General features: G+C 53.4%; 1 protein-coding gene across 1 annotated transcript; it reads left to right on the top strand.

The window, feature by feature from the left end:
* Positions 1-475: 475 nt before the first annotated feature.
* Positions 476-20,538, top strand: RBBP8NL (RBBP8 N-terminal like). Its single transcript, XM_086852738.1, has 15 exons — positions 476-590; positions 4,489-4,652; positions 7,368-7,510; positions 8,792-8,834; positions 9,207-9,302; positions 9,649-9,761; positions 10,763-10,835; positions 12,079-12,245; positions 12,706-12,794; positions 13,691-13,854; positions 15,011-15,782; positions 16,199-16,307; positions 18,274-18,335; positions 18,672-18,792; positions 19,951-20,538. The coding sequence occupies exons 3-15, from the start codon at positions 7,444-7,446 to the stop codon at positions 20,067-20,069; spliced, it is 1,995 nt and encodes a 664-aa protein (XP_086708864.1). The 5' UTR covers positions 476-590; positions 4,489-4,652; positions 7,368-7,443; the 3' UTR covers positions 20,070-20,538.
* Positions 20,539-21,304: the final 766 nt, after the last annotated feature.

The raw sequence follows: 21,304 nt of genomic DNA, 5'->3' as shown, positions 1-21,304 counted from the left end.
GGGCTTTCATCCTGCATTTGAAGCAACAATTTGTGTCAATTTGGGCACTTTCCCTCTCCCGAGTGTTTGGGCTGGGAGTTGTTGTGTGCCCTGGCTGTGCCACTCTAATTTAGCAGGATGCTGCTGCTGCTCTGCTGTCACATTTCTTTTCCTTTTTTCTTCCTCTTCTCAAAAAAGTGCCAAGTTTTATAAAACAAAAAACCTTCCCATCTTAATGCCGGATGAATTATTTAAAAGGGTCTGTTTGCTAATGCGATTGACTTCAACCAACAGCGCAGGTTGAGCAGTAATTATGGGAAAACAATCAAATCTCTATCTGGGTTCACACCATACTGGTCCTGCCGCTTTTTGTGTTACAGCAGGACCGGTTGGGCAGCTTTAGCTAAGCTGAGCCTCCTTTCTGCTGCTGGGGTAAAGAAACGTAAACCAGTAGAACCAGTCGGGCTGCAAGGAAAAATTACGGCTTATTGTCTGTGCAAGTTCACCCACACTGCTCACTGCTGGCTCCCGAGTCCCAGATGTCCCTCTCCTGATCACCACCCAAACGCAGCTCCAGGAGCCCAGGAAGAGGCACAGGCACAGTCCTCCCCGTGAGTATTGTGCTTGCACTGATTTTCATCTGTCCCCCAGCATCCTGGGCAGTGTTGTGTAGCTGGGAAGGGAGCTGGTGTGAGACACACATGGAGAGCTGCCCAAAATTGGCTCAGCAGAGCGCCGGGAGAGCTGTCACTCGGTGCGGGCAGATGGAGCCTGGTCCAGTTCCCATCTGATGGGCAGAGGTTGGTGTGTCACGGGTTTGCTTGCTTTTCTGTCCCCTCTCAGAGTTCGAGGAGGAAATTTGGGTTTGTGGGAGCCGATGGTTTGTGGCAAACTCAGAGGGGTCGGTGGGGAGGGGTCCTGAGCCCACCCGGGCTGTGCGGTGCTGCCCAGCCACCACCCCGGAGCTCTCCTCTTAACAAAAACTTCCTCTGGCGTTTTCCACCTGAGCATGAAAGGTAAGGGGATATCCCTGCGATCCAAAACGCTGAGAAATGGCATCCAGCTCTGCTCAGATGGAGTGAAATAGCTGTGGAGGGTCAGAGCACTTTGTGGCTGTCAGGGTTTATGGAAGTACCGGGGAGCCCAGTCACGTTTGCATCCAGCAAGGGGGGACCAGAGGCAGGAAAACTTGTCTGAGCAAACATCCAGCAGTGTGACAGCCATGTGGGATAGACAGTGGGACAGTGTGGGATCCAGGATGTGCCCATCCCAGGCTGGCAGCACCTGTGTGTTTGTGCTGGGTGCTGGGGGGGCACCACCCCTGTCCACACCTGATCCACCTTCCATGCAGCATCTCAGCCTGCCCTGACCTGCACCAAGCCATGCACATGCTGGGCAATAAATAGCTTCAATGGTGGCCATCTGTCCCTGTTGTGTCCCTTGTGGGACATCCTGACAGTGCCCTCCTGGGTTGTCCAGATATGTTCCTTCAGGCAGCATAAATATTCAGAGAGGCTGAAGCTCGCTGGGCTTCCAGCAGCCCCAGGCACGAGGTGTAATGCTACCGAGGGCTGGCATCCTCCTTCCCTATTTTAAATCCAGGAGGAAGGAAGTGATGGTGGGGAGAGACTGTGCCCACACACACTGCCTCCCTGCATGGGGGTTTGCTGCTGTGGGTGGCACTGTCCCCACTGCCTGCTCCTTGTCCCTTCTGCCAGGACAGTGCCACCATGGGGAAAGTCCTGAGAGCTCTTACAGAGGAGATGACCACAGATCCTCCCCTGGAGAATGTAGGACACTGATGCATTGATTACAAACCTAGCCTAGGTAGCAATGTGTCCCCAACACCAGTGTGTCACCAGGAGTTTGGGACATGCAGAGATGCCTCAGTCTGTAAAAGTGCCCATCTCTGTTTGTCCCAGCTGCTGGACAGCACAACATGGGGCTGAGTTGGTAAGACTCGTCCTTGGTGCTGCAGCAGGGCTAAACAACCAGGAGGGTTTTGCAGGGCTAGGTCTTCCTAGCACATTTCTCCTTTTTTAAATGGTGCTGAAGAGAAAAGCTGATCCTCTCCAAGACTTCATCATCTGGGGATATCCAGGGATATCTCCATACCCAGGGGAGAGAGGTCTGTTCTTTTCCATTTGCATGGCCATTACCTTGACTCAGGATGCCCGTGCACCCCTCACACAGCAGGAGCAGAGGTGCCAGTGTATGGAAGTGTGGTTGAGAGGAATCTTCGTGCCTGTTCTCCCACACAAGACCTGCTTTTCCACGAGTGATGAATTCCCCATGTCAGGAGCAGTGTGGGCTCTGAGCCATGCTGCTGGGGAGGTCTCCTGCTGTGGAGGAGAAGACAGTGAGACCAAGATGCTCTCCAGGAAGCATGAGCAGCGTAACGGGATCACAGGCAGAGCGTGGGGTGATAACACCACCTCTCAGAGATTCCCAGGGTATTTTCCTGCCACTTTGCCCAGCCAGGGGATCTGGAGCTGGGGGTGGCAGTGGAAGTGTTTTGGATGGGCAGTGACCACCAATCCCAACAGGGCCTTGAGCTATTCCTGAGCCTCACCACTTCTCAATTAAATCGCCCAAAAAATGTGATAATACCTCGTTACCCACTTCCCAGAGCATTTTGAGGTGTTAATTGAGTAATGTTTATAGAACCTGTGGTTACCCCAAGATGCACAGGCAGATAAGTGGATACTTTTAATCATCTTCTGAATCCTCCTGTGGGCAGACAGGCCTGCCCCACTGATCTGCCCAAAGCCCACCACACTCTGGGGAGCATCACGGCACAGCTGCTGGCTCCAAATGTCATTTGTCCTCAAGTGGGGAGCAGAACAAATATTTACTGTTAAACCTCAGCAAAGCAGCAGCAGTTGGGGAGTGGGAGGACAAAACCTCCTTCCCAGATGGAGCCAGTGCAAGGATAGATCCCCAGACTGCTCAGCCTGCTGTGTAAAAGCCAGTCAGATCCCTGGGGGTATTCAGGTATTGCAGAGGACCACCAGCTCTGGTTTTAGTGATCCTGCAAGCTCAGGGCAGCCAGGACTCTGTTGGGAGGAGGGATGTCCCTATTGGAAGGAATAACAAGGATTCTTGAGGGGAATAAGGGCTCTTGAGCAGAAATGAGGTAATGGAAGAAAACTCAAACTGGGGGGTTGATGATTGCCACAGCAATTGGAAAAGCAGAAGCTGCCTCCACAGGGCCAGGGTGGTGGGGAAGAAATTGAGATGCTGAGTTTGTGATCACCAGGGCTGTGCTGTATTATGGCAACAGAGACTTTATGGGGTAGAAATAAATCAGTGTACAGGTTGGGACTTGAGGCTGGAGCTGCATCTTGGAGGGTTTGCTCCAGCTCAGCTCTCCCTGCAGTGGGACACGTCTGTGCACACACGAGCAGGGGCAGCATCTCCCTGGTGCTGCTGATCCTGCTGAGCTGGTTCAGGGGCTGTGACCAGCACCAGTCCCCACAAACACAAAGGGCCATTGGGGCAGGTCACAGCTCCACATCACCCCAGTGGGACCCCCTTGCAGCAGCCGGCAGAGGCAACCCTGGGGCTTGCTGCAAACCGGGCCTGGGCTGGTGGAGCAGCACGGAGCAGCTGCTCTGCTCCAGGGAGGATTTTCAGGTTGTGCGAGGTAGAGGAAGGCACCAAATCCTCCTCCCTGGAGAGGCAAGAGCCAAGGCTGCTCCTCCTGTCTCTCTTGTTGGGAGGTAATTTTGCAATCTGGCAGCCCACGTGCAGCACCCACAGCAAACCCAGCACGCTGGAGAGCAGGCACTGGGCTCCATTTTAGGGCAGTCTGTGCCACGTTAAATCATGCAAATAAATAAATACCCAGCAAAAAAGAAGAATCCCTTAAAGTACCAAAAAAGCCCTCTTCAAACTGCCAAGCCGAGTACATCCACAAAGAGCATTACTCCACACCGGCCTGTGAAATACTCCTGGCACTGCAGATTTTCCATGAGTGATCAGGCAGTTTTTCTGAGTACAAACTTGTTTTATAATTCTAAAATTAGACCAGGAACGTAGTAGGGTAGCCAAGGAAAGAAAGTTTGTCTGGTCAAAGCAGCTCTGCCCAGCAATCTCCCAGAGAAAGGTGTGTGACATCAATCCAGCCTGGAGCTGAGCAACTCCAGCACTGCTGATGGGGAAATATCTGCTGGTAAATCCATTAAGCCTCACTGATCCCACAGTATCAGAATGTCACAGTCCTGCCTTTTTCTTTCCTGCCTTTTTTTTTTTTTTTTTTAATGACTTAAGCTCATTTAGCTAATGAGCTGCTTTATCCTCCTGAAAAGAGACAGAGCTCAGGGTGGGGATGTGCTCACTGTGAGTGTGACAGGCAGTCACAGGGGATGGCACTGAGAAGTCAGGAACTCCCTGGGGACCAAGGAATGGGGGTTGGCTGTGCTGTCAGAGCCAGTCCAAGTCCATCCCTTCCCCAGCCCCCTCAGATGGGACAGAAAATAACCTCCCTGCTGCTTTTCCTTTCCCCAGCCACAACAGGAGCATCCTGGCCAAGGAGTGATGCCATTGGCACCCAGGAGATGCTGGGGGCTGCTCCAGCCCCATGTATGAGAGCAGACATCCCAGGGACCCTGTGCCCCAAACTGGAGCCCTTGTCCCACCCTGAGCTGAGCATCGAGGGATGCAGAGAGCAGGTGAGCAAAGCCACAGCACTTAACAACAGCTCACCCCAGGCCCTGGGCTTTCCAAACCTTCCAGATTTAGGGGCTGGATGAGGAGTTTGCCTTTGGTCCCCAACACTGGGGCTCTGTTTGCAGAGGGCACACATCACTTTGAAATACTCCTGGCCCTGCCAGGATGCCAAAGGGCTGCTCTGACCCTGCCACGGGCCAGCACCGCTGGCTCTATATCCCAGTGACAGCTCTGCAAAGGGCCTGGGGCTGGAAATGAAATCCCTGTCTCAGGGAACAAGCTCCACACTGAGGAATTCTGTGGTCTGGGTTTCAGCCATAAATCTCCCTCAGTAAATCCTCCAGAGCAGGGTAGAGGAGCAGGGAGCTGCAGCTTCACACCTTCACCTGTCCACACCGGGTGAGAGGGAGCAAAGCTGAGCCCCTCAGGGAGCCTGGGCTGTCACTGGGGCTGTTCTGCTGCAGCAAAAGGCTGAATCCTGGGAAAAGGCTTATGGGGAGCGATGCTCATGAGGGATCTCTGTCGCCATGTGAGTGCACAGATGAGAGCCGAGGTCCTCACCAGGTTTGCCACAGAGTGGTTATTCCATCTGCAGGCAGAGATGGTTCTGGCATCTCAGAAAGCACCAAAACTGGCAGCTTTTCCCTGCTGATTGGATCTGCAGCAGGTCACAGGCCCCTACTCACCTGAGGCCTCTGAGGAAAAGAAAATCAGGAGTAAACCCCAACCCTGTTGGCACCACAGCCACAGCTGTGCTTGGAAGGCAAAGCTGCTGCCCACACCCCAGCCCCAAAAGCTGATGTGCTGGGCTCTGCCCGCAGCCCTGAGTCACTGCAGGGATCCAGATCCAGCACCGAGCACCTGGGCTGCCCCCACGCCTCCCTCCACCTGCCAGCCCAGCCCTTCCTCCTGAGCAGCGGGCTGGCAGCACTCCCAGCCAGGCTGTCACCTTCCCAGGATGGCTGAGCCACATCCCTGTGTCCCCAATGCTGGCTCCAGCCCTCCAAGACACCAGCCGTGGGGAGAGGGCTGTACCCCTCAGTACAAGGCAGGCAGGACCTGACCCAGCAGCAGCAAGCTCGGTAGGAGCACACAGCCACCAACTCCTCTGCTCCCAGTTACAATCCCTTCCCAGATTACAGCCCTGGAGAATGCAATGGGAATTAGTGCCTGAGTGCTCCAGAGCCTTCCCAGCTGGCACTTGGGGTGTCAGTCCCGTGATGGCAGTGGTTGATCTCACAACCTCCCTTCAGCCCTGGGGAGGTGCTTTGCCCAGGGCAGAGACTAATTTAGGACCGAGTGATCCTGGGAAGTGCATCCCATTAACATCAGGAGGGTTTTTTTCCTGTTTTGCAGTAGAGCTGCACGTTATTTCTCCTGGCTGGCTTTCCAGCTGTGGCTCTTGGGGTTGAGATCAGTTCCCAATCCCATTTCCCAGTGGCAGACCTCGAGCTGGACGAGCTGCACCGTGCTTTTATTTGCTGGGTTAGATCACCCAGCCCTGGGAACGGGTGGGTTATGCTCAGGGAAGCAGCAATAATGAATATTTTTAAATTGTTTCCCCAGAGAGTAAGATCTCTACTCTGTTTGCACCAGATTTGCTCAAAAGCCAAAGCAAGAGGCTCTGGGATGGTTCGTGTTCAGGCAGCTGCTCCGCCGACCCGAGCGTGCCGAGCTCGCTGCTCGTGCTTGCTGGCGCGTGCCTCATTTCTTTTGAAAATCAGATGCTTTAGGGGAAACTTTCTTCTTCCAGCTCTGCATGCCCACATCTTGCATATGCAGGCGATCTGGCACATCCCTGCTCCGCATGCAGATAAAGGCACGGGCAGGAGCCGGGCTGAGAGAGCGCTGGAATAAACCTTCCCCGTGGGGCTGCAAAGACCAGATCCCAGCCCACTCTTCACTTCCCAGCAGCACAGGAGGTTTGCACCCTGCTCATCTCTTCATGGTTGAAGGCTGAGCGTCCAGGTGCTTAGTTGGGATCGGAATTACTCGCCACAACTCACTAACCCAGGATGATTCTGGGGGAGAAGTTCCCATGTGGAGATGCTAAACGCCTTCGTGTGAAAGTTCCTCTTTCCCTGTGTGGTTTTGGTGGTCCCAGAGGACCCCATGGGTGCTGTGCCCATGCACAGCTTCCTGCAGCTCTTGGCTCAGGACACCACCTCCCCTGGTTTCTCTGTACCATCGGGTGAAAAAGCTCTGCTGGGTGTCTCCCAGGGGTTCAGAGCAGCTACAGCCAGCGAGGCCGTGCAGGAAGCCTGGGCAGTGGCCAAGTGCTGTGTGCTGCCCCCATAAAAGCTGTGCATTGTGCCAGAGTGAGGGGGGATGCAAGGGAGCATCCCAGCAGGAGATGAGTCCATGAGAGTCAAACACCAAAACTGCTGTGAATTTCCCCATCATCGGTCCCCATGTGGTCCCAGCACGAGTTCTGCAGTCCCTGCTTTATGCTCCAGAAGATGCCCTGCCCCACCTCATCCCAGAGAAATGCAATTTAAACTGCTCAACAAGTAGAGGAAAAGCCTGATTTTCCAGCTAGGTTTCTCTTGGTATCTAAGACATGCTCTTTGCTATGCTCAGCGCTGAGGCAGGGTGGACAAAAATGCATCCCATGGTTTAGCAAATGATTTCCCTTCCTAGCTTTGGGCTTTGTCCTTTCCAGAACACCACATGCACCAGGCACATGCCTTTTGTTGGACTTCTTCTTTCTATTTTAGGCTGAAACCTGAATAATTTGAAGCAAAAGGACATCCTCACACTGGACACAGTCTGGTTTGTGGCTCAGCCCTTAACATGACCACAGAAAGCTTTGCAGAGTTCCTGAACAAGCTCAAGGAAGTCCATGAGAAGGAGGTCCAAGGTAGGGAGACATAATTTTCTTATCAAAAACTGGGCAAGATCCATTTCTTTGTAATACCACCTTGATCTGTTTGGTGTGAAATAATGTGAAAGGAGGAGGAGCAGGTGTGGATTAGGGAGATTTGGGGATTAGTGCTGAGCAAGCAGCAGCCACGGGGATGGACTGGGACATGGGGTCACAGCCTGTCCCTCAGGGGAGAACACCCACTGGCATGTCTGTACCTCTGGTTGGCATACTGAGAACATCATTTTGAATGATGAGAAGGAGCAGAAGAGAGAGGACATTCCTGCACTCCATGCATCTGGAACACAAGCCATGGGGATGCTCAGCCCTTGAAGGAATCCCACTTGCTCCAAGTATTAACCACGGGGGATTTGGCTCCTTTCCTGCCCCTGCTGCCAGGGTCTGTGATAAAGGCAAATTGAGAGGTTTCTAGGGGTGACACACACACCTGCTGGGCATCTGCTCCAAGCAGTGAGGAGTATATCTGCACACTGAGGGATCAAAGGGAAAGTGGAAAGATGCAATAATCTGTACGACACAAGTAGCAGGAGATGAAGCTCTGTTAAAGAAAATGTTTGAGTCGGGTTAGATAGTTTATTCCTCTAGGGAATAAATTATTTCTCAGGCCATATATTATTAAAATAAAACCCATTAGGTTAAGCAACCAAGTTCCAAGTCCAATTGTTTTCCTATTAGAATAATTCCCAGTATCAATATTATGAACAAAACTTCAGCACTTTTGGATGATTCTGGCTTATGAATTCATTCTTCTCTTGTGTAATTTCAAGCTGTGTGAGAGTTAGAGGAAACTGTTGAGCAATTTAAACCACATGTTTACATCTACTTTGCATAAAATGAATTTGACAGGATACAACGTCTGCAGATCCATCAAGGAAAGCCTTTCAGCTGTAAATATTCTCCAAGATGCTTTCCAGCCCTGAAAGCTATAAAATACTGCCCACCTGGGAAATGCAGACTGCAGTGAGAAATAAGTAGAAACAAAATGAAACCAGACTTTCTGTGTCTGTGAAGGAAATGCAGACTCATTAAATAGTGGGGATACAAAAGGAGCTCACATTTTGTACAACTTTCCCTGGTACATTAAACCGTGATTGTGTTTAACACATGCAATGTGTTATTCCTTATCGGAGATAAGGCTCGTGAAGGGATTTCTGCAAAGCCATGCACCTTCCTGAAATTCCATCAGTGCCATTTGCTTCTGAGTGCTGGGGAGCTGGCAGTAACCACCCTCCTCTCTGTGTCTGTTCATTACCCCAGGTCTGCACAGCAAGGTGACGGAGCTGACCACAGAGAAGTGCCGGTGAGCGATGCTGGGGCAGAGGGGAAGTTACACCACTGGAATTTCAGACTTCCTGCCCGATTAGAGAGCACCATCTGCCTTTCTGGCACTGCCAAATTCGAGCCTTTTGGCTCCAGGCAGGGTTTGGGGTGATCCCTACTCCAGTTTGCTTTCCCACTGGCTGGTGATGCTTGTGCCACCCGGTGCTTTCTCCCTTGGAAAACAATAAGTGGGGGGAATTAAGCTGCTAACTCCAAGGAGGGTGTCCCAGGGAGGCTCCAACACATTTGTTTCCCCTCCTGCCACACAAGAAAAAGGGCACTGTGGATGAAGGCACGTGTTTTGGAGAGAAATCTAATAACCCTCTTTTCTTTGTTCTGCTTCTTCAACTAGCGATGCTCAGAGAATTGAAGAGCTGTTTGCTAAAAATCACCAATTAAGGGAACAACAGAAGGTCCTTAAAGAAAATGTAAAGGTGTTAGAAAACCGGTAGGATTTATTTTTAAGTGGGGTGCTGCTGAGTGGCAGCAACTGCACGGTCCTAGGGGGAGAGTTTGGGATTTGCTGTCTCCTCAGGAGTGGGATGTAGAATATGAACCTCTATTTTTCCTTTACTCAGCTGCTGGGAGGGCTGGAGGAGTCTGGGCACATGCAGAGGAGCTTTCCTAAGCTGGTGGTGGTGGGGCTGCCTCTGGAGGGGTGCAAGGGCCAGTGCTGGGCTGTGGGGTGATGCCAGGGATGATCTGGGTGTTCACACTTCCCCATGAGCAGGGCAGGAACTGATTTCTCCCATGGAAACCGTGTGGTAACAAGCTGTGGGGTTTCCTTCCTCCAGGCTGCGAGCTGGTCTTTGTGACAGATGCATGGTCACGCAGGAACTGGCCAAAAAGAAGCAGAATGAGTACGAGACCTCTCATTTCCAGAGCCTGCAGCACATCTTCATCCTCTGTACGTACCAACACCCACTGTGAGCTTGGCTTTGGCAGGCTGAGTTTTTGCTCTGTTAATCCCTCTCCCAGATATTTGCATGTGAGCCCTTGTGGGGAGCAGGAATCTGGGAAGGGTTTGGGGATGGGGAGAAGGGAGGGAGCAGGACTGTGGATGGCAGTTCACGTCCCCCCAAGCAGACATAACCCTTCACACAAATCATCAGAGCTGGGGGTTGCAGCCCTCCTCACCTCCTGAAAAATGAGAGATTCCAGGCTGTGTCAGCTGCCTGGAAAAAGGATGCATTTGGCACGGCAGAAGCAACACTCTGGCAAAGACAGGAAAGTCACAGCAGCAGCTCAGCACGGGTAAATGAAATCAAGCAACACATGTGATGGATCCTCTCCTGAGCCTTTGGCAGAGCTCCCAGCACCGCTGAGGCACAGGGTGTTTTTCTCTGGGGATCTGACAGGCCCAGGGAGGGTCATGGGTGTAAAGGAGATAAGGCATTTAGGAGGGATGGAGAGGTGCCAAGAGCCCTTGTTTTATCTCCTCTGCTATGCCACTGTTCCCTGAGTGCTGCTTTCGAGCAGGAGCAAGGCAAGGCACCCTGCCTGGGAGCCCAGCCATGCTCCCCTGGCCTCCTCACTGGTGCTGGGTGCTCACATCTCCCTCTGGCCTCTGTCTGATCCCCCCCGAGACCCCCAGCCCTCCCCCTAACACAGCACCCACTCATCACCCTGCCCTGGTGTTCAGGGGCAGGATGTTCACTGTGCCCAATCCACCACTGTGCTCTTCCCCTGAGCTGGGTGAGCTGCAAGCAGACCTAATCCTGATGAAACTTGAGTCAGAAAGTTGCTCCCTTTTATCCCTTAGCCCCGGCATGTTTACAAAGGAGGAAGGAAATTCGGAATCCCTCCAAAACTCGGTGCCGTTCCCTCCTCCTCCCCTGGGCACCCCAGCCAGCTGTGAGTGGTACCCTGGCAGGAGCTGAACTCACATCACCACCTCTGTCCCCGCAGCAAACGAGACCAATCGCCTGAGGGAGGAGAATAAAACTCTCAAGGAAGAACTGAAGAGGCTCCGGAGCCTGGAGTAAGCACTTTCCTGGTTTCATTCTTTACAAGGGGTGTTGGCAACAGCCAGGGCATCCCCAGAGCTGGCAGGGAAATGTCCAGACTGTGGCATCCTCAGGGGTATTTTAGCATCTAATTCCCATGGCTTCTTGTATGTTAGACATGGAAAAAATCCTTAATAGTCTCAAAATCCTTGTTGACCTTTGCTCACTGCCGTGTTCACCAGCATCCAACAATTCATTTTTGGGGAACAAAGATATTTAACCCTGTGGAAACAAAGCCCTGGGCAGCTTGCAGGCACCTCAGCCTGGGATTCCATGGCTTTTCCATGGCACCAGCTCCCCTTCTGCAGCAGCCAGAGAGGGTCTGCAGGTGGTTTTGGAGGAAGGAGAGTGACACACAAGGGACAGTGATGGGGTTAATGAAGGAGAAGTGATCTGCACCAACAGGTTCACAGCCCAGCAGAGCACTGTGCTGGAAGCCAAGTAACCTGCCAGGCTGGCCAATATATACAAATCAGCTCATTCCTCAAGGGTTTAAAGTCCAGAGGAATTAGCACTGAGGGATTAGTTTAGAAATGTGTTTTCTTTGGAGCACAGGAGCACCATCCACTTAAAGAGAAACTCTGGCTTTTACTCCCCAGTGCTTCCCAAGAGCTGAGTAGCTCCAGAGCTGTGGGCTGGGCTGGGCTTGCTGAGCACTGAGTGATTCTGCTCTGCTCTGCTGTCCCCTGAGATGCTGGATAGGAAGATTTCCAGCCAAACATCCATGTCTCAGCATCAGACTCCATCCAGGACTCTGTGTGTGTCTCCAAGGCTCAGGCACTCCCTCTGTGTCACCAAGAGCATCAGCCTCTCCATCTTGATTTGGTGGCAGGGGGCAGACACCACATCCCTGTGCTGAATCCACCCCTCCATCAGGCTGAAAGCCCAGCCAGGGACAGGTTCCCACAGAGCTTTTGCAATAGCCACAGCTGGGTCCTGGCTTACCCAACATCGTGGCTTCCTGCGACGTTGCCCACAAGCAAGTGGGGCAATCACACCTTGGGCTGTCATGCTGGCTCTGTCCATGCTCCAGACTGCAGCTGGGCTGCAGATAAGCTGCAGTGGAAGGAGGTGAGTCTGAGGATCCGGTATATCCACATCCACACGTACATAAATACGTGTATTTATGTATCAGGCTCAGAGCTCTCAGTACAGTGACTCCAAAACCTTCCTTCTCCTGCCCCTTCTCATTCATTCATGTCCATTTCCTTCCAACAGGGACAGGACAAGGACCCCGGGAGTTTCCTCCAGAGAAAGCTGCTCCACACCAAGCTCCCCTCTGACTGTACTGTCCCCAGTGAGCAGGAATGTCAGCACAGAGAAAGCAGAGCACAGGGAAGCAGAAGAAGCCCAGCAGGATGTGCCTGACCTCAAGCTCAGTGAAGGTGGGTGTTGCTGGCTGCTGCCACCCTTGAGGGATCTGGGGATGTGAAGCGACTGAGCCATTGTGCAAAACTGCCCTGGGAAAGGGTCTGGAGAGCAAAGACCAAGCTGTTGGCAGCTCAGATGGACATGGCCATGAGCAGAAAACTGATGAGGGGAAACGCAGGTCAAGGGATAAATACCCTGCTCTGCATTAGAGCAAAAGAGTGCTTGGGTGCTCTCACTAAAAGAAAATTCATGCAGAGACCATGGCATTCCCTTCCTGCCACCCAGACATGCAATGAAGGGCACGTTCAGTCAGGTGCTAGCTTGAGCCAGAAGGTAATTTTGACTCAAAATCTTCACTGAGAGGTGGTTGGTATCAGCCAGTGGCATCCCTGGGAGGCTGCATGGCTCCAGCAGGGCAGGGCTGCAGCAGCTCTGGGGGACCATTACAGCAGCTAATTGTGTCTTCTATTGCAGAAAAGCCTCCAGAGAAACTCCAGAGAAGCTCTCCAAGCAGCAGGACTTCTCCAGGCACTGTCCTCCAAGAAGTCAGCCTTGCAGAAATGGTGAGTTGTCATAGGCAGCCTGATGTCCTCAGGCCTTCTCCCCACTGCTGTGGTCATCTGAACGGGATCAAGACAAGCAGACTGGGACAGGGAAAGAGTAGGAGGCACCTGGGGAGTGGAAGAAGCCAGACCTGGTAGTTTGTCATTTCCAGAGGGCTGACACTCAGTGGTTGCAAGGACAAACACAGAGAGGGTGTCAGCCAGTGACACTGGGCACTGGGAGGTGAGACTGCAGGAGCTGGACCTTGTTCCTGGTCATGGCAACTCAAGCCAGTGCACACACCCACAGACATTCTCCTGTTTTGGCACAGGTCTCCACAAAAAACTTGAAAGAGCAGGTGAAAAGGGGTTTTGGCAAGGCTGCAGGCAGGCTGTGGGGATAATTAATAGGGATCACAGGAAGGGTTGGTGACATCTCCAGGTGGGCAGGGGAAAGTCAAGTCAGAACATGTGGTGAGCTTTTCATGACAGCTGATGGAGACAACCATGTCCTGGCCCAGGTTCTCCACCAGAAATACACCCACCAAACCTGTGTGTGCCAGGAGCTTGCATGAATAAAATTTTGCATGAGTAAAAAGGCCTGACTACAGGACAAGGAATTTGCAGGGTCTTATCTTGGTTAAGCCACTGAATCATGACTTAAGAGAAGATGCAAAACTTCCTGTGCTACAAATCAGTGCAGCCAGAAAACAGAGAGTACATGAAGGGAAAGTTTCCTGGAAAAATGAACAAAAACTTGATAGAGCTGTTGACCAGAACCATAATCAAGCAGCACACTCAGGAGCTGTCTGTCATGTTCTCACTGGTGAGGAGATGTGTCCCAGTTCAGCTGGGCTCCCTGGAGCCTGGGGCACACTGCAAAATGACTCATCTGGACTTTCTGTCCTCTGCCACAGGCATCCCAGAGGATTTCCAACCAGTTGCATGGAACCATTGCCCTGGTGAGACCTGGCTCCAGACCCTGCCTCCTGGAAAAGAGTCCTTCAGGGGCAGCAGTGTCTCCACCAGCGAGGAAGACTCCTCTCCCTCCGGAGCGTGAGCACAGCCCCAGCCTCGAGGCGTGAGTACCAGCTTGGGAGTCATGGTGTGGGCCTGATTCACCCACTGCAGCTGTCCCTCAATGGATGGATGGCCAGTGTTCACTGTGTCTGCCCACCTTGCTCTCCAAACTTCTCCCACAGCCTTGGGAAGGGGGGGATATCCCAGTTTGCACCAGTAAAAAATGACTGGAGTCCGGCCCAACAAGATCAGGCTCTCGTTATTCCAGCTCCTCAGGCAGACCCACAGAGTGAACTGGGTGCCCCCACATCCAGGCAGGACTGTCCCAGGCAGGCAGCAATTCCTGCTCCTCCTTATCTGCTCTAATGGGCTTTGCTGCAGGGTTCAGCACTTCCCAGGCTTATCCTCCCCACTGATTTCAGGAGCACAGAGGGCTGAGCAAGGCCAGTGAGTTCACCTGTAGCGACAGCGAGTTTCCCAGAGTGTGAGCAGTTCTGCTGGGCATTCCTGGGAACAGCTTACACTCATGGAAGCTGCCAAATAACCAGAGCAGCAGGCACTGGGTTTGCAGAACAGGCTCCTGCACTGTACCAACCTTCCTAGGATGGCTGTAAAAGTTTCCCACTGAGTGGGATTAGGGGAGGGTGGGCTGTTCCTCTGTCCTGGGGATCTCCAGGCACTAAGAAAGCCCAGGGGAGGTAGTTAGGATGTTGCTGGCTGTCATTATTCATAAACTGACTGAGTAGCAGTGCTAATCTGAGAGGTCACTGCATCTTCACCTTCACTCAACCCCCTGCATTGAGCTGCCATGGCCTAGGCACAGGGGATTGCTGCTGGATGCTGGGATGGGAATGGCTTCCTGCACTGTGTGGAGACCCACTGCTGACTGCCTGATGCCCCTGGCCACCAGCACCCTCCTCCCCAGCACAGAACACAAAGACAAACATGATGTGCTGGCCAAGAGCTGCAACAGGGCATGGAAAGAGCAGGAGAGACCACACACATCCCTGCAGAGCTGGGAAACCATGCAAAAACTCTAATGCTAGTGTGATGATTTTTTGATATTTTTTTGTGGGTTTGGGGTTTTTTATTTTGTTGTTTTGGGGGTTTTTTTTGTTTGGGTTTTTTGGGGTTTTTTTTGAGGGGGGGGTTTGTCTTTTTTTGCTAATGAAATCTACCTAATGTAATTTTTATTTTACCCCACGCTTTTTTTTTAGTTATTTAACAGCGAGCAAATTGGACTCCCCGAAAGTTGCTCCATCCTACGAAAATCTAAAGCTGAGTGCCCGGAGAGAGCAGCTGTGCCTCCTGCACAAGCACCTTTCCCTGCAGCAGCTGGGGCTGGCGGGTCCCTGCGCCCCGGCTGACCGGGACAGCTTCCCCAGCCCCCTGCTCCGGGCCAAGGCTGCCGGCGGCAGGACGCGCTCCAGGGACGGCTGGGATGACCACGCAGCCTTGCTGCAGCTTCCTGCCACCATGGTGTACGTGAGGGACCAGCAGCTGGAGGAGAAGCTGCAGCTCCTGAAGCAGCGGGAGCGGCTGCAGCATCTCCTCCTGCAGCAGTGCCAGAGGGACAGCAAGCTCCGGCCCGGGGAGCGGCCGCCGTCCCCCTGGCTGGGCATCGCGGCAGCCTGCAAGGAGGAGAGCTTCTTCCTGGAGGATGCTGCGGATGGGAAGGAAGAGAAGGAGCTCTGGCCGGGCCGGGAGCGCTCGGAGCCGCGAGCGAAGGTGAAGGAGGCGAGGGACGATGATGCGGACGCGCCCCTGGACCTGTCGGAGCCCGGCCGCGGCAGGGACGGGGGCTGGCACGGCCGCCGGGAGCTGCGGGGCTGCGGCAGCCCCAGGGACAGCGCCGGGGACAGCCCTGCCGGGGGACACAGCACACACAGGGACAACCTGCGCTGCCCCTACCACTGGCCCAGCGCCACCCGGCCTCTGCCCGGGGCTGCCAAGGAGGAGGAGGAGGAGGAGGAGGAGGATGCAGCTGTGGTAAGTACAGCTCTTGCTGGCACCGACTGCAGCCCCCACCCCTTCCCCACCCCAGCACTGCCTCTGGGACCATTATGACCACGTTAATCTCCTTGGGAGGATGGGTTTGATATGAAACCCACAAATGGGCACAATGAAGGCAATGTGTGCACGGCAGAGCTGTGGTCGCTCAGTCCTGGCTCTCATTCCCTTCCAGTGCCCAGAGTGTTCCCATCCAGGCCCAAGGGCAGGCAGTGCCTGTGCCCGCTCCCACAGGAGCTGCTGAGCTCCCTGCAAACACAGCACAGTGCACAGCAACATCTCGGTGGTGTTTGTCCCTGTGGGTGTCACGGTCACCAAGTAAGGGCTGGGACAATCCTCTCCTGCCGGGTGGCTGACAGCAGCGTTTGTGTTCCCTGCACCCCTGTGTCCCACAGCTCACGCTTTCACGGGCATATCTGACAAACAGCTCCACACCAAGCGACCCAGAGGCCCTTCCTGAGGCTGGGATGAGACAGGATGTCAGTGCACAGAAGGGAGAAGCAGGTAAGAAGCCCCAGGCAAATGTGACATTTGAGAGGGCAAGAGTGAAAGGTGCCTCTTGGTGAAGGCATTTCCCAGCCCCGAGCTCTCTGCTGGGCTCTGCACACATTTGCAAACCTGTCTTCCAGGGACCAAGTGCTCCTGTCTCCCAGCTCTTCTGGGCCTTTGGGGGGAGCTTCACGTTTCACATTTCTGTCTTTGAGAGCTCAGTTTTCTACCCTAGATATGTCCAAAACTCAGGCTCACTATATATGCGGGGAAAGTAATTCTTGTTCTTCTGCAGAAAAGCCCAGTCTCTGTCCAGCACAGACAGGAGCCACCCCTGGGGTGTTCTTGCACACTCAGCAGAGCACCCTGCACTCCACACTGGGGACATGGAATTCTCCAGGAGCTAAGGAATCAGTGTAGCTCTGACCTCTTGGCAAAACCCACCCCACAATGAGCAGCAACAAGGCAGTGTTGCTGCTCCAGCATTTCCCACTCCTTTCAGGGAAGAAGGAGATCAGAATGCCCCAGCAGAGATGGGGGAAATGCAAGAGGTTTGCAGGACTAGCACTGGAAAACCATTCCTGTGTGTCCCCTTGCTCCAAAGTGTGTCCTGTGATGACACAGCACATAGGGTTGAGCACAAAGGATGGGATGCTGGTACCTGCAGCAGGTAGATCAGGACAGTTTCCTTCCTTTCCTTGCTCCATCCTCCAAAAGAGCCCTTCCAAGGCTCTCTCCCTGCCTGATCCCCTTGAGACACAGGTGCCAGGTTTGTCCAGGCAGGTGGGAGGCAGCAGCCATGTGGATCAGAGTGGGAAGCACGTCTGCTGGGAGCTGCTCAGTACCAGACTTACTGGCTTGGCCGGAAAGTTGAGCTCACCTGGATTAGTTGGTCTGGGCGTGTCAGAGTGGTTTGGGAACACTCTCTGGAGCAGGATTTTTCATGGGGGTAAAAAAAAAAAAAAAAAAAAAAAGTTCTCCATGATTTGCACGCTAAGAAGATATCATCATGGCAGAAGAATTTCAGATGATTACATTCTGGGTGTGGGAATACAGAATTTTCTTCAGTTCTCACCTTAAGGTTGACACAAAGCTCGGGAAACAATACACAAATACTTCTGCACTTTCTAGTGAACCTTAGCCTGCAGAAGGATAAGGTGAGGATGGGATCAGGCTACAGGGAATCCAGGAGTGCCTGGAAGCAGCATCACCTGCTCTCCCACCTCTGCAGGGGCAACAAGAGGGGGCTGCCCTCCTGAGCTCCATCCTGGCTAGACCTGAGTGTGATGAGCAACAAGTATTGAGCTTCTGTGGTGTCCCTGCCCCTCATAAGAGGGCACAGCCCTGTTCCCAGTCCTTTCTGTCCAGCATGGCCAGCCAAGATGTGTTACCATGTGTGCAAGGCTTGGCCCCCAGCCCATGGAGATTCAGTGTGTGCAGAGGTCGGGTGTGTGCAGGTACACGTCTGGGGCTGTGCAGCCCCGGGTTCTGTGTGCAGTGAGGTGCTTTTGCTGGGAAGGGAAGTGTCTTCCCTGCCTTTCCTCCCTCTGCTCCTCAGCACACATTCCTTGCCAAGAGCCTGAAGAGACTGAACCAGCAGCAAACGTGGGATTGTCCCTTTTGGTCTCTTCACCCCAACATGCTTCTCCCCACCTGGGGCAGTGCAGTCTGGGGCTTAAATACCCCCAAGTTTTCCACCTGTACGTAGCCACAGATGTTGGGACAGCTCTAGTGACCTTGGTGTAGCAAAGTCCTGCGGATCCACCTTTCCTGGGAGCTGATTTCCCAACAGAGTCTTGTTGGATCACTCCTAAACATTCATTCCAGGCAACACAGCTTGCAGTGCCTCTGCTTCACAGCACAGTTTATTGCTGAAGCTGCTTTCTGCCTCTGTGAGCCACTGGGCCGGTGGCTCTGCATCTGCTCATGAGCTTGTCAAGCCTCCCACCAGCCCAAAACCTTTCTTTTTTTGTTTCTTTAGATGACAATGATGCCGAGTCTGGGAAGCAAGAATCCGATGAGCCAGACACGACGGACAGCGAGGTTTGTTTGTTTGTTTGTTTGTTTGTTTGTTCTCCTCAGCCATCAGCTTAGGCTGCTGTGTCCCAGAGGCATCAGACAGCTTGTCCCAGCCCAAGTTCCCTCCAGAACGTGATGGCTCTTCCTGCACCATGTGCCAAACCTCATTCCCACCCTGTTGCACAACTTAGTGCTGAGGGATAGAAGTGCCACTCTTTCCAGACAGTCAAGACAGTGTTTATGATCAATAGCATTTGTCATCACTCCATAGCAATGGTCACAGAGGTCCCTGGCAAAGCCACCAGCTCCCTGGGAAAGCCGGGGTAGTTTGTAGACTGACTGTTCATCTCATTGGTGTAGGAGAAGTATGAAGATGAGGTCCTACAAGAATCTGAGGCTGACGGGAAATACTTCTGCACCAAAGACAAAGTTCATGTTCAGCAAAGGAAGAGAAAAAGAGGACAGGATCCCTGGATGAAAGGTAGGGAGGAGAAGTCCCTTGGGGCATCAGCTCAAGGCTACAACTTCTGCTGCTTCCAGAGGGACTCCTGTGAGAAATTCCTGAGGCCAGGGGACAGGAGGCTTCTCCTCCATGCTCCTCTGAGCCATGTTTTGGCAGCACTCATAATCTCCAGCCAGAGGAGCCCCTGCTAATGGTTAGCCAGGACAGCCTGGGCAGGGTTCCCAGGAGAGCACCCCAAGCACCTAAACTAACAAAGCTTAATCCCTTGTGTTTGCTTATCTGGTCAGGGAGGGGGTGACTGGGGAAGGCCAGATTCCCAGGGCTGAGTTATTGACATGCAGAGAAAGGTTTCTGCCAGCTCTGTTGATCTGCCAGTGTGGCTGTGGAGGTTTCCCTGCTGACAGAGGAAACGTTGTACCCACGTTTCCTACAGGTGAATAAGAAGAAAACTGCTCCTGATAAGGGCAAGGATAAGGGAGTTTGTCTGTCGGGCCTTAAAAAATGCTCTGTCAGAAAACCCTGCTGCTCACCTCCTGTGTACTGGTGGTAAAAACAGGGAAGTGTTGGCCCAACCATAAATGCAGAGAGGGCCGTTGCTTAAACTTGAAGGGAGCTTGTTTAACAGCCTGGCCTTCAGAGGGCCCTGCTCACTCAGGGGACTCCACCAGAGCTGGGTGACAAGAGGATCTGCTGTACAAAACCAGCCGCTTGGGGCAATGGGGAGGAGCTGTCCTGTGCAGCCCAGGGCAGACACGTGTGACCCTCCAGGACTGGATGGGGATGTCCCAAGTGAGGGGTGGGTGCAGCTCTGCCAGGAATGGGGTGATGGAAGGGCGTAGCACCTCTCTCAAAATCTAGTGTGGGCCATGAACCACACTGGAATGGGAAGAAATCCACAGAATGCATCTTGCTGCTCTGGGTACCCTCCCAGGGACGCTTCTGCATCAGGTCAGCTCTCTGCCTATTTCTGCTCCGCGTGTTTTGTGTCCAGGATCACAACAGTCTCCCCTGGATACCCACACATCTCACATGTGAGGGATTTCTCTCTTCATCTTTCCTTTGCTGAGCTTTGCTTCCCCCTGCGCTGTCCCTATTTTGGGATGAGGCCATGCTGACTTCAGAAGTGTAAATCCATTTCTCTGTGGTTAACTCCTGCTGTCATCTGGCTGTTTACAGGATCTAAGAAGTCAATGAGAGGAAAAAAGAAAATCAAAGTGGAGCAATGCCCAGTGGGGATCACAAAGGAACTGGAGAATTGCTCAGCTTCCCATACTGATCCCTCCAATGAGAGTTAACAGCAGGGCAGGATGGAGCAACTACAGACCAAAGGAGAGGGCTCAGAGACCTCAGAATCCCACCCATGCTGGGAGAGCAGGCAGTGGGGAATTCATAAGGACTCGTTTATGAGCAGAGCACCCTGAAACTCCTCACTCAGCTACAGGAGAGGCTGGGCAAGGATGAGCCGTGCAGGTGCCACCTGGAGCAGCCAGGTCACTGCTGGTGGAGCCCCACGGTCGGTGACCCCAGCCCTGTGCCAGAGCAGACCCTCAGACTGGAGCTAGGAAGAGGAGATGTCTCTTTGTAACCCTCGCCCTGCATCAGAGCCGTGTTCTTCCCTGGGATTTGGAGCTTGGAGAACAGACTAGAGACCCCTCTCCTCATGAAGGATGTCCCAGCGGCTGGCTGAGGGGTGGTGACCAAATCAAACACTGCAGAGTCCCATGCACAAACCTGCTTCAATTAAATCCCTGCCCAGGTTTCATACACACATGGATCTTGCCTGACCTGGGGAAAGTCCAGGGTTTTCTTTTCTGGTTAAGTGAGGAGCAAGTACATGGGCAGACAGGTGGGATGTGTCCCTGGAGAGGGCAGGGAGAGGAGCAGGGGAAGGGAGGGTTCGGGTGCTCACTCTCCCCACGGTGTCCTGTATTTCCATCCTGGAAAAGACCAGTGTGTGAGACCCAGCTGCAGCTGACAGCAGAGCACCAGCTCAGCAGTTCACACTGACCTTGGCAGGATTGCTGGGAGCTATTTTTCACGTGGATAAGCTGTTCCTAGTAATGTTTTTCTGCTGGGATGAGACGGGAAGGGCTGCAGTGAGCATCCCTGCTCGCAACATCCAGGAGCCAGGCTGGGCTGTTCCTGGCACACAGGTGGAGAACAGGGACAAAACAGAGACCAGAGAAGTGCCAGAGCCAATTCCTGCTGCACTCCCACTTCCTTTACCTGCAGTTATTTCTATTCAAACGTGGGGTTTTTGCCTGTTCCCAAGAACGAAGGCAAAGCACAGCCAGCCAAGGGCAGCGTCCTTTGCTCCTAGCACCTTCCCATCTCCGCAAGCCTAAAATCCCATTCAGAGAGCCCCGGCTGGGGGGGAGCAGGGGCGGAGTGTCCGGCACTGCCTGGGCAGCCTCGCATGCACCCAGCCGGGCGGGAGCGGGACCGGGACCGGGAATGGGAGCGGGACCGGGAATGGGAGAGGGATCGGGAATGGGAGCGGAGCGGGAATGGGAGCGGAGCGGGAATGGGA

This window comes from Cyanistes caeruleus, chromosome 16 (assembly GCF_971803275.1).
Source record: "Cyanistes caeruleus chromosome 16, bCyaCae1.hap1.1, whole genome shotgun sequence".
Classification (NCBI taxonomy): Eukaryota; Metazoa; Chordata; class Aves; order Passeriformes; family Paridae; genus Cyanistes; species Cyanistes caeruleus.
The sequence above is the reverse complement of the archived record's forward strand: the minus strand, read 5'-3'. Positions and strand labels throughout refer to the sequence as shown.